This window comes from Aedes albopictus, chromosome 2 (assembly GCF_035046485.1).
Source record: "Aedes albopictus strain Foshan chromosome 2, AalbF5, whole genome shotgun sequence".
In the NCBI taxonomy this organism is placed as follows: domain Eukaryota; kingdom Metazoa; phylum Arthropoda; class Insecta; order Diptera; family Culicidae; genus Aedes; species Aedes albopictus.
Window position 1 is genome coordinate 66,125,914 of NC_085137.1, and position 18,302 is coordinate 66,144,215.

Genomic DNA, 18,302 nt, shown 5'->3' on the forward strand with positions numbered 1-18,302 from the left:
TTTTGTTAAAATAGGGATGGCCTAGTAACCAATCAAATCGGATCTCTTAAAATGTGCATACCAGTGAAGAGGGGGCAAGTTCCATTTTTTTTCAGCTAAATGTTAAATGACTCTACTGTGCATATCCAGCAGATGCAAGGAATCGGCAGAATATTGCATCGATCCGTCTCTTTCTGTATTCGAAAACGGTTACCAAGTATACCCATGACGATACCATCTATGACATCTTACAACAAGTCGACTCTAACCCTGCCAACCCTTCGAATTACCTTACAATCTCACCTGGACATGTAAAAGGCATTTGTTTTGGGCTTGTCGTCCGTCACACTAGCTGGAGAAGCTGGACGAGATGTGGGTTCAGGGTAACGATGCGTGCCTAGCACTGGAGACTCACGAAGACTTCAGGGACGAGAATGAGTTCTAGACTATTCTAGGTAGCTATTTGAAGAAACGGACAAAGTTTACTAAGGGGGAACAAAACGAAGAACGAACGTGAGATAATTGCTACTGGAATCCTTGGAAATTGAGGAATACAAAATAAAACAATCCATCTGCAACCTGGATACATCACAAGAATCAACCGTCGAACACATACGAATTCCACAGATCAAGTTTCAGACCTTTGAGGGCAATTTTGATGCGTGGTTGAGCTTCCATGCCTATGTTTTTTTTACTGAATCATTTATTTGGAGGCTCATGCGCCATTAGGCATAACGGAGCCAAGTTCATTTGAAATTCTTATTTTTACAATTTCGTGTTGTTTTCTTATACATTATGTTAGTTTTGGGGAACCGTAAAACTCGCGGTTTGGTCGAGGTTAGGGGTAGCAAAAATTGTTTTGGATGGGATGGGATTATAGGTACTTTCCGTTGACATTCAGCAGCGTAGAGTTTAGGCGTTCGCTGCTGGTCAAAGGAAGAGTGGACAAACGACCTGTAACGATACAAACAAACGCGTTTCGAGGGGGGAACGAGGGGGATAACCGAAGCGATGACAAGGGATCAAACAACTACATCAATTTAGCTTAAATACTCGTAAACGAGCTTCATGTATTCTAGGTCCAGCTTACCCAAAACATCTCTAATGTCTTCCTTTTCTGGTTTCCCTTGGGTCCTTAGGGATGCATATAAATCGGATCTGGCAATACCGTATTCGGGACATTCCCACACAACATGGTTGATATCTTGATAGCCTGCACCATAGCTACAACGATTGCTATCTGTGAACCCTATTCGATGGAAATGCGAGCCAAGAGAGTAGTGGTTGGACATAAGCCGACACATTACCTTGATAAAATCTCGACCTATGTCCAAACCCTTAAACCACGGTTTCTTCGACACCTGCGAGAGAATGGAATGTAACCACCTGCCCAAATCTCCACCATCCTATTTTTGTTGCCAACTGATCAAGGCGTGTTGCCGAGCAATAGAGAAAAAAATCTTCAAAGGCGATTTGTCGGTCATAAATATCGCCTTCCATAGCGCCCACCTTGGCAAGCGAGTCCGCCTTCTCATTGCCCGGAATCGAGCAATGCGAAGGGACCCAAACCAAGGTGATATTATATGATTGATTCGATAAAGCACTCATAATTGATCGTATTTCATTTAGGAAATACGGGGAGTGCTTCACCAGCCTCATTGAACGAATAGCCTCTATGGAGCTGAGGCTATCCGTAAAAATGAAGTATTGATCAGAGGGAAGAGAGGCAATTCGCTCTAATGCATAGTGTATAGCCTCAAATTCTGCGACATATACTGAGCAAGGACTTTGAAGTTTATGGGCGGCGCTATGAAACTCATTAAATACACCAAATCCAGTGGAATCATTTGTTTTTGACCCGTCCGTGAAAAACCTTTTGTCGCAACTAACCTGGCCAAACTTGCTTGCAAAATTTTTTGGAATGTGCTCTGATCGTTGCTGATCTGGGATTCCACGGATTTCGTGCTTCATGAACAGCTCAAAAACTATAGTGGAATTGGAGAAGTCGTGGGAGCAACCATGATTGGGTATAATGAATATCTTCAAAGAAGGGTTAACCTCCAGAGTCATGTACGAGTAGTACAGTGTCATAAATTTGGTTTGATGAATTCGTTCGATTAGCTTTTCAAAATTTGCAATTACCAATGGATTTAGCACTTCACAGCGGATGAGGAACCCTATGTTGCTGATTTACTCGAAGACAGACTCATCCGACGTACAGAACTTCCGCTGTATCAACCTTCGAACAGTTGCGTTTTATACCACGCTTTTTCATGGTGCATATGCTCAGTGCGTGAACGTCCGCTCCCGCGTTAAGAAGTGCTTAGAAAGTGATGCAAAGGCACTGGTGCACTCCCACGCAATTGCAAGGACAAACTACCAAATCTCATAGCACAACTTAACAAAACCCTATAACTATAGCAAGCAGCTGAAGGCATCGTTTAGCCTTCCGAAGCTGGCTGAGTGATCAGAAACGTGTTGTAGTCATTGCTGGAGAGTTTTGTACATATAACGCAGACGCTGGATCAGCTGGTATAGTCCGGGAACTGGTGGACGGACGTCCTTTGCGCCTTTCTGGACACAACAATGGAGAGAAGTTGCGAGGAACTTTCGTTAACCAAGGACTAGAACACTTAGATTGAGAGCATTAGAATAATTGGATTCACACTAATGCAACACCTTCGTTTAAACAACAAGAGACATATCTTGGGCCCCTCATACTACTTCCCATAAAGGTAGAATTTTGTCTGTACTAAAGGATTTTCTTCTATATGCACTCCACAGATTACGTTGATCATAATCATCTTGGAAGACACGTGGTGAGACCTCGTGAGATCCGTATAGTAAACTATTAAAAATAATAAAAGAAAATCAACTTTTAGTCATACCAACAAATGGGATAATATGACATAGTGGGAGAACGACATGCATAGTCGCTTTGACACGTTTCGATTTGAAGCACTTTTTCCCTATTTCGATTTCAAAAGAAACAATTTACTTTCATCCACCCAAGAATCGCCATTAAACGCTTCAAATGGATTTTCTGCATCAACCCATTGATGAAAAAGCATCTCGTCGATAGGCAACCAATAGGCAATAGACATTGAACCATTAAATTCAATTATAATTTTCTTGACCAACTCTGATCGTATCGATTGACGGGTTAGCCAATCATGATTCGTTGTGCAGCAGCAGCAGACTGAAACTATGTTTCATTATGGTAGTTATGTACTTTTCTCCACCAGCATTTCAAGCCGGAAAATCTACTGCAAATCAACTTTAATGCCTGTGTGCGTGTTGAAGGGATTGTTGAAAAAATACATATGCAGCTAAAGTTGCTAGATGCTGAGCTCGAGGGATCGATCGGAATCCATAGATTCCCAAATTTACATAAAATTCTTAAGTTTTGGATCTCGAAACCGTGCGTGGTCTATGAATGGCCCCGCCGACAAACCCGTACTAAGTAATCCGTTCGATAGTTCTCCCACTCACTGTCCACCAATGATAGCGCAGCAGCAAATGTTGCAGCTTCATATTTTTCCTCAAAGAGCAGAAACGACGGCGCCCGTCTTGCCGGCCTTAATCGATTATCCGCATTTCTTTGTACCCACTTGGTACATACTCCAATCCAACAGAGGGAGGAAAAACCACCGATCGACCCCAGCTCGGACTCCATTTGCTACGTTGAGCTGGTGGTGGAGGAGTAGAAGACCCCGGCGGAGAAACCAACGGCTAAGAGGTGCAATTTGAGTAATGTTTCAAATTAAATTCAATTTTATTTAATATTGCGCTTTATCCTTTTGCGTTGCGCGCTTGTATTCTCCGGTGTGGAAGGCACTTCGGGTTTCTCCTCCCGGGGTGGAATGTGCGCTTTACGCGATTAACGATAATGATCTCGTTCACTTTAGTAAGTTATTAAATTAAAACAAATAATGGCGGAAGAAAACGGAGAAGCGCCTGAGAGCTCGCAGGAATTCAGCAGGCTGACAGACAGTGAGTGCAGCGTTCAGGTTTCAGGTTTCATCGTGCAGGAAAGAAGTGAGAAACTGGAATTGGCTGTTGACGCGAGATGAAGCGATATTCGCGGCTCGGTAAGTAATCGGCAAAGCATATCTCTGGATCATTAGCCTAGCTAACTTTAACTTTACCCAGAGCACTGGGCAGAATATAGAGCGCATTGGCTGTTTTTCATACAAAATGCTCAAGTTTGGGGGTTGAATCTCAGCTTCGAATGCACCGAATGATCTCAATTTTTGTCTGAGCATTCTAGTAACTTGAAATTTGATGTGTGAACTCCTCCAGGAGTTTTTTTCCGGGATCTTCAAGGAGTTCTTGATGAGATTCTGTAGCAGTTCCTTCTGAGATATCTTCTGGGAATCTTTCTGAGATGCATCTAGGAAATAGGGGAAATTACCTATTCTCGGCCGTTTTGTTCTCTTCGTCTTTGGGGGTTTTTTGAAACCTATTGAACTCAAAGTTGGTCTCAAATCCTTCCCAACTAAGCTGAATTATATGGTCAAGTTTCAGGCAATTTGGCTGACAAAAACCCCCCATGACGAAGAGAACAAACCTGCCGATAATACCCATTGTCACCCTACTTCCAAGAATTTCTTCCGATATTTCTTCAAGAACAGGAAGAAATCTTTCCAGGATTCTTTCAGAAATTACTTACGAGATTCCTTCAAGAACTCCTTCCATGATTTCTGTGGAAATTCCTCCTAGAACTCTTTCCAGAATTCATTCAGAAGTTTTTCAAAGTGATTTCCACATATGTCTTGGAGGACTCCTCCAGGATTTTCTCTCTAGATTTCCAGAGAGTTCTTTATGAGATTCCTCTCGGAGATTTATTAAGAATCTACTCCGGGACTCCTACAAAAACGACTTCCCGGATTCCTTTGGGTATTCCTTCGGAAACTCCTTTCCATAAATTTATTCCAGGAGTTTTCTAGGAGTTCCTTCTATGATTTCTCGGGGAGCTCCATCTGAGATTCTTCTTGGGATTCCTTCTGAAGTTTTTTTTTTTGAAATTCTTCCAGGAGTTTCTTTTGAGATGCAAGAGACGAGCCAGCCAAGGGCTGAAGGTCTCTTAAATAAAGACAAATCATTCAATTTTGAGATTCATAAAAAGCTTCAATTTAGAATTACTGTATGAACTCCATCCGTGATTTCTTCTGAGATTCCCCCAGGAACCTCCATGGATTTCTTCCAGGTTTTCTCCAAGACTTCCGAGAATCCTCTAGGAACACCTTCCGATATTTTCCTAAAGGTTTCTTGGGCAATGTCTACAGATGTTTTAATTTTCGAGGATTCTCAAGTAAGAATTCATGGAAAATTAGATTTTCAGCAGGAACTCAAGGAGGAAAGCCACTGAAATCTTTCGAAAAGCCTTAAACAACACGCCTCAGAAAATTCGTCTGAGACCCCCACATGCTTCCCTTGAACTAAACACAAGCGCCTTGTAAGCTACTGAATCTTCTTGAATTCCATTGAACGCTTTGGACCCATCAAGAAATCCTACAAGACCTCCTGGAACACTAATAAAGCCCTCTGGATCTCCCAGAAACCTCGCAAATGCCTTAAAATGCATTGAATTGTTTTGAAACCCCCTGAGACCTTTAAACTCTACTGAAGTCCCCTGAACCCTTGCGATCCTCGGAAGTCGTGGGCTCCGTGGCCGAGCGGTTAGCGGCGTCAGTCGTTTAGGTGTCTCGTTACCCGAGCAGAAGAAAATAACAAGTGGATAACATATCGAGGTATTTATCTTTAATACTACCACACCTTGGTATGCCCTTCATTAGGTGGTAATAAGAGGCAAAATAACAAAAACGAATACCAAAATTTAGTATGAATAACCCCTAGAAAATAACAAGTCTGATTATTTCAATAATGAATGCATACCTGAAATTTCAAGAGCTGCATTTGTTATTCCAAAGTTATTGAATAACAAACTAATAACATTTCTTGTTATTAAATATTTTATATGTTCGATGACTTCATGATGCAATGGCAAATCTTGTTCTTCGGTTGTTTTCATTGCTAAACCATCAAATACCACATCAATACCAAACTCCGCTCAAATACCTTTAACAGTTATTGTGATGTTCTCATAATATTTCGTAGAATAACGCAGCAATAACAATTTCAGGTATTAGATCACATGTTGCTATTCGCATGGTATTTGTAAGGTATGCCCAAGTAACACAGAAAACATCTTTTAAAATCAACGTATTAAAAGATGTATTATAAATGTCGTATATCTGTATTAGAAAACAACTTGTGTTAATATTAAGCTCCATATATGTTTGTGAATTACAAACAACATAAATACAATTTGTTTTCCTCATCGACTTCAATATGTATAAAATGAAACAATTTTACTTGTAAATAACCCTTCTAGAACATAAACAAATCGTGATAAAAAAATCATTCTTCCAACTTCCAACATTTAACTTGAACAACTTCAGGTGTATTCTGGACTCTGCTCCAACTGCAAGGCCAGAACGTCAGTAGAACCTAATCGCTGATCCACCCGCGTCAGCTAGAGTTTTACTAGAGTTTTTGGTAATGCTCTTTATCTCCCTTCAGCATTTCATCAGCACCGATAATAGCTGCTGATTGCCGATTGTTGTACAGGATCATGCGCCAGCGGGTTTGCAGTGTACTGGGGTTCTGTCGCAGAGATCCGATGCACTCAATCGTCATTTCAAGTATCCTCGTGTTGCTAGTAGTTGAAATAGTAGTTTACACAACAAGGTGCAGAATGAAGATTTTTACAGCACGAGTCGTAGATTCATCCAACGAGGCTTGCCGAGTTGGATAATTACGACGAGTGCTGTAAAAATCGAGTTCTGCACCAAGTTGCGTACAACGTTTTTTGCACCTTCATAAATTACCACTTTAGGATAGTTTTCAACTAAACTTTTTCATCAGACTGCGCACTGATGTTCATAGCCATGATTAAGGAAGTCTGATCATAGCAGGTTATACTGTGCAGTTGTCACAATTTTTCAAACCTGCGTCCAGAAAGCAAAACTGAAAACTGTAATGGTTCATTACGCAACGCAAATCAGTGCTGTAATGAACCATTACAGCACTGTTAATTTGGTGTGGGAAAGTAGGCCTTTTCCTGTCAGATTTGCGTGAGGTAAAATGGCCTATTACGATGAGAAGTTGCAAAAATTAATTTCCTCACTCGCGAAATATTTTGTACGCGTTGACCCATACGCTGACCAGGTTAATAGTCCACGATTATGCTAAGAAAGCTCGCGGAAACCAAAAATTGACGAGGGTGATCACCATCAACAAATTAACATCACGATGCTTGACAATAATATTTTGACATTTGGCTAAGGTTTAACCTCACTAAAAAATAAGTTGTAATGTGGTTATTCCAATGTTGTAATGACATCCTCAAAACAAAATTAATATTTTGATATGCGCGTGTTGAATTAACGCTATCAAGACGTATTACAAAACTTGATGACACATGCCCCCACAATTAATTATTGGATTGCTATCATAACGCAATTTCAACGTTGTTTCAACTTAACAATCATAATGAAAATTTATAGAAACGAATAAGTTTTTCAGCAACAGTATCGGTCAAAAACAAGTTAACATGTTCTTAATTGAAAAGAAAATGTTCAGCTAAATTAGCCATATTATTTCCTTTGTTTGCGAATTAAACTATTATTATCAGTTCTAATGTAAAGTTTTGTTAATGGAATTTCATTAGAGACATTGTCTGTGATAATCATAGTAATTCAGATTGTAAATTTAATCATAATTGTTATTATGATAGTTTATAGCATTTTGAACGGCACTGTATGTGTTTCGAAAAGTCTGCCATATTGCTTCTGCATGTGGATTTACAATTAATACTAAAAAATCAGTATTATTTTGTTGGGACATGCGATGGTTTCAGTTCAATTCAGTGGCGCATAATTTACGGGTGACTAAAAGCAATGATTCCACGATAAATCTTGAATCGCATGAAAAACATCTGTACTACCATCGAGTAATGCCCATTTCAGAATTTGTTATCTGAATAGTTATGAAAAGCCAATGAATCCATCACTTAGAATTTGTTTTGAGATTGAAGAAATTAAATGTATTCATAAATGTTTATTTTTCTGACAAGTTCTACATTTAACATTGGTGTTTTTCTTGATTAGTCATGATCGTAAGTAATATAACTCAGAAATAGCTTAGTCTCAACATCTCCATATGGTATGACATATAAGTGTATTTTCTAAGTTATATCACTTGAACGCTGCCTTTTTTCAACTACTTAATATGATTGTATTTTGATCGTATTTTACAAGTTTGAATTGCAAACAAATAACTGAATTACAACTTATAATTACTCAAGCGTTTATTTGAACGTGCTGCGGACGTCATTTTTGGTACTATAAGTGTATTCGAATACACATTATACAACTTGTGAGATGTTTTATAAGCCGCCATTTTTTGCGCTGTTTTGATTATATAAGTACACGAATTTAAGTAAATTTAACAAGAATAATACTTCTCAATAAGCATTAAAAGTGACATTTTAACTGTTATATAACACGTTGTGTTACTTGGGTGCCCTTCTGCTCGGGAAGCCTCGGAGTGTGGGTTCGATTCCCGCTCCAGTCGGGGAAAACTTTTCGTCGGACGAAAAATTCTCCACTGGGCTACTGGGTGTTATATATGTTGTCCGTTGTCAAATTTTAGTATTGTTCAGTCTGTAGAGGCCGCAAGGTCGAAGACGGTATAATTGTCTTTAAAAGTCCACTGATACGCATTGAAACCCCTTTGAAACCCCCCTGAGACAATTATGGAAGCACCATGAAAAAAAAACTGGTACCTTCTGACACCCTATAAAGCTCTCCTTGAGACCTTTAATATATCCAGGAACGCCTTGAAATTCCTTTCAGAGCTCTCTTGGAAGCCCCCTGATAGTCATCTGAAATATTCGAAAGCGTTTTTAAAACCCCTGAAAATTTCACGAATCTCTATTGAAAACTCCTTTAAACTTCATTGAAATCCCGTATAGCATCATCTTGAGTTTTCGTAACCAATCACCCTCCTTAAACTTTTTGGGGCCGAATTGTATCACCATCACTATCACAACTTCGCTGTCCTCGAACACGTTTGTTATGCTCGGTTTCATCGGAGGGTCATATATGATCCCTCAGGCCCCATAGGGTTGAACTACCCTGTAATCTGCAAATCGGTGTCCGGCCATTTGGCCGAATGCCGTTTGACCGAATGTCGTTTGGCCGAACGCCGCTTGGCCGAATTCCGATCAAAGGATTTAGAGGAAGCTTTTGACATTCTAACTACCAATATAATCATCAGAAATAATTCCTTCTTTTTATCATAGGCTATACTTTCTAGTTTTGACATTCAGGTATTAGTTGGCGTTAATATTTTGGCGTTATAGATTTATCAAATATTTTTCCTTCTTTGAAACATAGGCAGTTAATTCGAGTTATACTGATGTGAGGAACAGTGGCATGGTCACTTAAGTTCATTATTCATTTTTCGGCCAAATGGCATTCGGCCAAACGACCCTTTCGGCCAAATGATCCGTAACCCTATTTAGGCAATAAACTGAACATTTTTATCTATAGGATTTGTCCTTGATATATGTATTTTTCAACATTTTTACTTGCATTTCTGTAGGGATTTCTTGTATGTACTGATATGATTTCTGGGAAATTTTACTTCTACCATAATTCCTCTTAAAACTCATCCGGAGAGGTTCCTGGATTAATTTCGGTAGTAAGAATAATTCCTCACTGTTTTGTCAAGGTATTCCGGGGATAATCTCAAGGGAAACCCAAATGAACATCCCGAAAATAATCCGCAAGAAAAGTCAAGACTAACTCAATACGAAATCTTGTAAACAACATCGGAGGAAATAATAGATGGAATCAATGCATGAATTTCGTGTAGAACTGTGAGAGGAATCCTGGAGGATGAAAGAAGGATGATGAGAAAACCTTTGGAACCAGGAAAGAAACTGATGGTTCCGGGAGGGATTCTGGACGTAATTCCAGAAATAACCCTCTAAGAGATTTTATGAACTCCGTAGTAAGTCTTGAAAAGTACAGTCTGAAAATAGCCCGGAGAAAACAACCCGAGGAAACTCTGGGAGACATCCTAGACGAATTTCTTGCAGGTTTTCCGAGAAAAGCTGCTGCAAAAGTTCCAGGATAAACTCCTGAAATACTGAGATGAACACTCGAAAAAAAAGGGATAAAACTCTGGAAGACATCTCCGGAATACTCTAAGAGAAATTGCGGTATGAGTTGGAAAAAATCTCAGGACGAATTTCATTTCGTCAGAAATTCCACAAGTAATCCCAAGAGAAACTCCATTTTAAAACCCTGAAAACAATCCGTAAATCCGAAAGGAACTTCACGAGAAATCTTAGAAAAAAAAAATAAGAGTGAATCCTGCAACTAACTGCGGGAGAAATCCCGGAAGGAAGTTTTGAGAATATTGCGGGAGGAACTCCGATTGCAATCCAGTGATTCCTATGCGAATTCACTTTACAAATATCCTACAAGACAATCCAGAAGAAGACTTTTGAAACCCGGGAGAAAATTTTAGGTGAATCTGGTGGAAACTCCGGAATGAATTTTGAAAAAATGCCGTGAACGCCATGATAAATCTTGGAAAGTTTTCTGGAAAAATCTCTGAAGGAAATTCCGAGTAATACTGAGAACTGCTGATTTTATGCCACAAAAGTTCAGCTTATTGGACGCAGTGGCTGAATTTTCTCAACAGGGGAGAAAAAAGAAAAAACAGGAATTGCTGGATTAAATCACAGAAGAACTCTGGAAGAAATTTCGGGAAAAGTGCATGAGAAAGAACCTCCAGAAAAATACCATAGGGAACTCGGAGAAATTTTGAGATAAATGTAGGGACAAATTCCTGTTGAAATTTTGGAAATAACCCCAAGGGAAATTCGAGGAGAACCTCTGATAGAAAGACCCCCAGTGTGCAGCGTGACATCCAGAATGAACTCCTGATTTTCAGGAGGTAATCCCGAAAGAAACTTCATTGGAAATTTTGGAAATAATCCTAAAGAGAACTTGGAAGGACTCAGTGAGAAATATTTGAAAGAAATTAGAGGAATTCCCAGTAACGAACATTGGGAAAAATCCCAGGACGAATAATTGGTTGGCATACTTAAGAAAATCTTTCATTTTTCACTAAGAATTGTGGAGGTAATCATAAGAGTAGCTCCATTGAAAATTTGGGAATGAATCCGGAAGAAAGCCTGAAATGAACTCAGTGCTATTTTTTTTTTTTTCAAAAATGTGCAAACCATTGCAAAAAACTCCAGCAGAATTCCCGATAGGAACTTCTGGAGGAGTTACTGAAGAAAAATTTAAGAAATTTATTTTAGACTACTGGGCGAAAACACTTTTAAGAAATTGCACAAGGAACCTGGAAGGAATCCCGGGAAAAAATCTGGAACTTTGGAGAAAATCCCAGGTGATGGAAATTCCGCTAGAAATTCTAATAGCAATTTTTAAAAATTCTCGGAAAGATCCGGTAAACTCCAAAATCAATTTAGAGAAAAAATCTGGAAGAAATCCCAGAAGCGACTCTAGAAGAAATCCCGAAAATTTATCGAAAAATTTCCGGAAAGAGTCTTGAAAGGATTGCAGAAATCTGGGCAAGCAAAAACTCTTAGAGTAAAACTGAGAGATGGTCCGGCAGAAATCAACAGAAGGACCTCCGCAAGAGATCCCTTGAGATTCCGGAAAAATCTTTGGAAGACATCTCGAAAGGAATTTCTGTTCAAAACCTGAGACTAACTCCAAATGATGTCTCGAGAGAACCTCTGATATACACCAAATGAATTCTGGATGAACTTCCGGAAAGAAATCTCAGAGAGATCCTGCGAGGAACTCCGGGAGAAATATCGGAAAAGCACTGGAAACAATACTGTGAACGAATTCTGGAAGAACCCGGACTGAGAAATAAATTCTAAGAAGAACTCTAGAAGAATCACTCGCAGGAATTCTGGTAGAAATCACAGACTGGATACTGGAAGTAATCCTCGGAAAACTCCAAGAGAAATTCCGAGTGATATCCCATGAGGAACTCGAAGAAATTTAGAAAAAAAGCATAGAACCATATAAATTTTGGAAGGAAATACTGTAAAATTTCTGGAAGTATCTCCGAATCAAAACTCGGGAGAAGCTCTATTTAAAACCCCAGGACCAGGAGGAATTTTGAATGAAAATCCGAAAAAAAAACTTTCAGAGAGCCCTACAAGTAACTTCTTAAGAAATGCCGCAAAAACTTCTGGAAGCAATCCGTGGCGCAGTTCTAGAAAAGCCTTGGAAAAGCCTCTGGGAGGAATTCCATGAAAATCTCAGGGAGATGTACCCAAGAGAAAAATTGCAGAAATCCCTGGAAGAACTTTTGAAGCGCGTGGGGACACACCATGAAAATGCTGAGGATGACGGGTTCGATTTTCGACCCATCTCCAGGAACTTTTAATATTGGAAATTTGCTTGACTTCCTTGGGCATCTCGTGCCTGCCACACGATATATACACGATGTGTAATATGGTCATTGGCAGAAATCTGAGGAAGAACTTTTGGAGAAATACTGAAAGTAGCTCAGGCAGATATATTCGGAGGGAAACTTTATGAAGTGTCAAAGAAAATTTATTAGAAATTCCGGAAGGACCACTGGGAAAATCGTGCTACGAAGTTTGAGCCAAATTGAGCAGAAATTCCGGATACCGAGATAATCAGGATGAAGCTAGACAACTGACAAATTTGCAGGACGAATACCAGTCAGAGAGGAATTGTGGGTAAAATAATGAACCGAAAAAAAAATCCGGGAGGAATTATAAAGATTCCTGAGAAAAAATCTGAATGGAAATATGTAAGGTAATTTTGTAAAATACATTGAAAATAATGCAACAGTTTTCATGAAAATAAGACTGCACTTCATTTCACCATCAAGTTCTGTTTATTGATTCAAATTTAAAAGAATTGCAGGGCATTTGTTAAACGAATTTCAACCTGAGCTTTGTGGCATGTGTGACTTTCAAATGGTTTTCTTCCTCCTGTCTCGCTCCGAGGAATTTAAATAATCATAAAAATTGAAATATATCTTCCTTTCCCGAACAATAATTATCCAAAAATGGAAGTGTCATCTTGTTTCCAGGTTTCTCACCCGGACAGGATATCCACCGCTCGGGCTAGAAAATTATAGACCCCGAAAGAGACGGACATTAGTCACGCGTACTTAGGCCGCAAGCGCGCCACATCTTCATAGTGCCTCGTAGGTAGGTACCTAGGTGAATAAGACGTCGTCATCGCCATCCACCCAGCCAGCAGTAGGAGCTAAACGGGTCTTTGGGCAGGGAAGGTGAGAAATAAATTTCCGACGTGTCAGCTAATGAACTGACCTTTTCTCAGTCAGTCATCATCGCCGGGTGTGGTCCTTGCCCTGGTCCGGTGTGCCACCCAGAACGACGAGCGATTCTATGTGTCTAATTTTTAATAATCTCTGCTGCTGCTGCTGCTGCCGCCGAGTAGGCAACAAAATTATACGCAGCCCGAATGGTTTCGTTTGTCAAAAGGTTTTTGTGAAATTACAAATGCGATCATTTGAAACCTAAAATGTTCTTCTCTGATATTTGGATAGTTCCATAAATCTTTGTTTTTTTTTCAAGAATTTTATTTGAAACTATAAAAAGTCATGTGTTCAACATGAGCAGCTATTTCTAAAAAAAAAAGGATAGCATTTATACATAACACTAGTTTACAGCATTTGTACTCGGTAAGCTGATGATCATTTTTGGTCTAGAATCATGCCCTAAGTTCAAAATCACGAATGAAAAAAGTTACAGTAGAGCGGAATTTGTTTCAACTTTCTATAAATACAAGGTTGATGATTTGAAATCGATTTTCGTTCTATTTTGGTGTAAAGTCGCTCACTTCACAGATCTCATTCTCCGTAATCATTGCTTCGATTTTGCTGATTTTTTTTACTGTAACTCGCCTTTATATGATACGCCAAATAAACAATGAGAAAGATTTTTTCATTGTTTATTTTTTAATTAAAAAATAAATAAATAATTCTTTTATATTTTTTGGAAATTTTGGTTAAATTTAAGAAGATTGTCCCTAAAACTCGCAAATATCTTGAATTTCATCAATCTGATGCAAAACCTGCATTCAGATGATCGAATGGTATTATATTGAGCTCTTAATTTATGGAAAGATTTAAAATTGGTTGAACAAAATCCAAGATATTTGAAATTTAGTAATTTCAATCTTTAAAAAGTTGTAAAACTCAATATTGAGCTAAAACTCTAAAACTGTTCTACTTAATTTTTTTAATTTTATTTTGTAAAATAGTGTAATTTTTTTAATTTTTTACTAAACTTTGAAATATTTAATAAATCTTATTTTGTTTTTTAGAAAATTTACTTTTTTTTATTTGATAGAAGTAGTTCTCTCATGTCTGTATTCTACGACTACATTTTACCAGAAGGTTCCCTCAGCTTACCTCGTTTCAACATGCTGGACGTGTGCGGGTTGCGGCTTTTGGTACTCAGCGACGAGCAGTTCCACCGGTGCCACTGAAACTGATGCTGACACTCGCGTACACCGAGCTCCAGTCCCTCGATGGCTGCGGCCGTCACATCGCTCGCCCTGTAGCAGAGTTCCAACTGTTCGCGCGTCAAACCGGGCACCGTGCGGCATGTGGCACGGACATCCGGCATGCAGAGGATTCTGTTGAGAACAGGGAGGATAACAAGAAGAAAATGAGAGTGGACGGTATTGATACATAGTGATTATCATATTATTAAATTGAAAAAAAAATGAGTGTTTAAACCACACAAGCTTGCATGTGTGTCGCAAACGATCTCATCAAAATATTCCTGCATTAAAATTGGAGGGGTGCGAAGTAAAGGAAGTTAAAAAAATGAGAATACTGGGGATGGTTTTTGATAATATAGTGAACTGGAACGCGCATATCGAGAAAGTTAAGGCGGATGTGAAGCCGAGAATCAACATACTGCGATCCATCTCTGGGAATCAGTTGGGAGGACATCCAAAAATTCTGCTAAATGTCTACAGAGCCATCATTCAGTCTAAACTTCTTTTTGGCTTGTCTGTTTAAAGTGGAGCCAGTGAAGCTCAACTGAGAAAGCTGAATGTATGCCAAAATAAAGCAATAAGGCTAGCTATAGGTGCCTTCGTAACAAGCCCCATAGAAAGCACTATGTGTGTTAGCGGTATTTTACCGCTCAAGTATTTGATTTGGGAAACTACTATTAAAAATCTAATAAACTTAACATCCGTTAAATCAAATCATATATGCCATTAGACAGCCTAGGCCGAGCTCGTACAGTCGCTATGAATAACCTTAACTTTGAGTCCGCCTAGAGCCCTACAACACACATTCCAAAAACTGGGCATACAAGAGACCCCAAATATGTTGGAAACTGAAAGAAGCCGGTGGTCGAAACCTTAACCGTTCAAGTGTGCGACCGACGTTCCTTCGTTTACAAAACGAAGATTTTGTTGCAGCCGAATTCATCTTCACAGATGGGTCAAAACAACAGAAAAAGTGGGAGCTGGGTTAGTAATAGAAGATGAATCTATTAGTATTGGGATTCCCCCGAGCTTTCTATATTCTCAGCTGAAGCGTATGCTATTCTAGAAGAAGTTCGTAGACCCAAAAATAGATTTAGCCAAAGAATAATCTGCACCGATTCTGAGAGCGTCGTTTCAGCTATCGAAAATTGACCCTCAAAACACCCCTGGATTCAAGAAATTGAGAATTGTCTGTGTCTTGACCAAAATGTGATTCTCTGTTGGATACCCGGGCACAAGGGCATTAGCAGGAATGAAAAGAAGATGCCGCTGCCAAAGCAGCCCTTGAAATGCTATCAAGGGAAATGGCAATTCCACCAAGCGACTTGAAGAGAGAAGTTAAATCAAGAATCCGTTGGGAATGGGAGAAACACTGGGACCAGTTAAGGGAGCACAAATTGCATGAAATTAAAAACAACACCGTCGCTTGGATTCCTTCAGGCAATCGGAAAGAGCAAACTGCCATTACACGACTAAGAATAGGACATACCAAATTGACACACAAATATCTCTTCGATAGAAGTGATCCAACTTGCGAAACTTGCGGTACTCATCTACACGTTAAGCATGTTTTGCTTGATTGTCGTAAATACGCAAAAGAAAGGCAACAGTTTCACATACAGGTATCTCTGCAGGAAATTTTGAGCCAGGATCGAGAAAACGAGCTAAATTTGAGGAATTTTTTTAAAGAAACCAAACTGCTGGAGCTCATATGAAACTGAAATTCCCCGATGGTGGCCGTGCGGTCGTAGAAGTCATGTTCGTCGCTACGCCCTAATCGGTACACGTCTCGTTGGAGGATACAGTCTGAGACAGAACCGGAACCGTAATTTGTTGGAGGCGTACAAGTAGCAGAAAGGAAAGCAGTAAGATCGGGAAAACGGAAACTGGAAAATGAAACGGATTATTAAGAAGTAAGAAGAGAAGAAGAATAACATATTCGTTAAAGAAGAAGTAACAAAGAAGATTTAAGAATGAAGAAAGAAGATGTGAAAGTCAACGAGGAAGAAGCAGTTATCGATGCAGCGAAATTTGAAGTTACCTGGAAGCAAATAGGAAACAGTGATTAAAAAAGAAGAAGGAAGCTCTAAGGAAACCAAGAAATGATCAACCAACACCATGAGGTTGGCCGTGCGGGCGTAGATGTCATGGCCGTCGCTACGCCCTTATCGGTACACGTCTCGCTGGTATACGCTTTTTACGACACGAGGGTGGCTGTGCGGAGGAGGACGTTAAGTTCCTCGCCTCTTCCTAATCGGTGCATGTCTCGCTGATCAAAAGCATACTGGACGAAATCAGAAGAGACAAGAATGAGAAGTCAACAACGGAAACCATCGAGATAGTAAAAGCGGAGAAGCAGGAAAGAGGAAAGAAGGAGAAGGAGGAAAGAAGTAGGAGGAGGAAAGAAGGAAGAAGATTTGAAACGGAAGATCAAATAGCGAAGAAAGAAGAAACAAAAAGGAAGTGTTAAAAGAAAGTATAACGAGTGCCAAAAAAAGTGAGAACAAAGAAAACAACGAACCATGTATGAAGCAGAAGGCAATAGTGACTAATATAAATAAAGAAGCATGTAAACAAGTTCAAATAAACTGACAAATATCAAAAGAAGGAGCAATTTACAGATAAGTAATTTTAGTTTTAAGTTTATCCAAAATCGAAGGCCGCCTCAGGCGGTAAAGATTAAATAAATAAACAAACAACAAAACATCGGATTTCCGTCCATACAACGTCATTGTCCGAAATGCTTTCGGTCTTTCGACGTTGCACTGCTCAATCAGTGCGCACCTCAACTCATCTTCGGTCGTGGTTTCGTCCAGATTTTTGACTTCAACCACCGCCTTCTGTGTCAAGGGTCTCACGGTTATTACAAGCGATTCCCTGAATGCCGTACTCCTAATCGCCGGATCTTTCTTGAGCTTGAACAGCATCTCTCCTCATTGAGTGCGTCTGGTTTTCACCCAACTTCTTATTCTGTTTCTTCTTGTTTTTTTTTTCTTTTCCGTTCGCTACTTCTTCTTCTTCTTATTTGTCTGTTACGGTGACTACTCTTCGGCGTCTTCTGATGTTCAGCCGCAGCTCATTCCGTGGTTTCCACCATAGACTTCTTGACTGTTTCCGCTCTCAACTTGAGCGCCTTCCGGGGTGCTCATATTAGTTGATACAGACTTCAGTCTATCGTTTCAAACTCGGTCATACGAAATCATGTAGATTGATATGTCACACGGCATGTTAAGCTTGAAAATCAGAAGTGTCCCCAATGAGGCTCCACGTAACATGTCACGGGGATCCGAATGGGTCAACTTATTCAAATCTGATTATCGCAGTTGTGTTTCACTTTTTGCAGTAAAAAAATCGCTGAAAATCGATGGTTCAAACACAATAGCACACTAAATAATCACTTTTTAGCCATTTTGCCAGCAGAATCCGGAATATCGCCGGAATGGTTCCGGATATTACATTGCCACTCGAGTATAATGAACTTGCACTAATTTATGATCGATTGAGGGCGACTTGAAAAAAAAAACGGATGAAAATTTATTTTGAGAATGAGTTGTTGGGGGTCGGTTCCAGTTACTGACAAAAAGTCAGCAACTTGGCTTAGTTTTCCTGAACCTATCGCTTCAGTAGCAGTTCCCACGCTCCTTCACATTTGATCTGATTCCAAGAGTTCCAGGAATGGGGATTCCA

The 18,302-nt window shown here is 39.6% G+C and overlaps 1 protein-coding gene across 4 annotated transcripts in view; it reads right to left on the reverse strand.

Annotated features, from left to right (window-relative positions):
* Nucleotides 1-18,302, reverse strand: part of LOC109621623 (protein Wnt-10a) — a 101,781-nt gene that overhangs the window by 27,381 nt on the left and 56,098 nt on the right. For all 4 annotated transcript variants that reach the window (XM_062849761.1, XM_062849760.1, XM_062849759.1 and 1 more), the window contains exon 3: nucleotides 14,521-14,747. In XM_062849761.1, coding sequence (XP_062705745.1) covers nucleotides 14,521-14,747 — 227 coding nt within the window. The remainder of the gene's footprint in view (nucleotides 1-14,520; nucleotides 14,748-18,302) is intronic.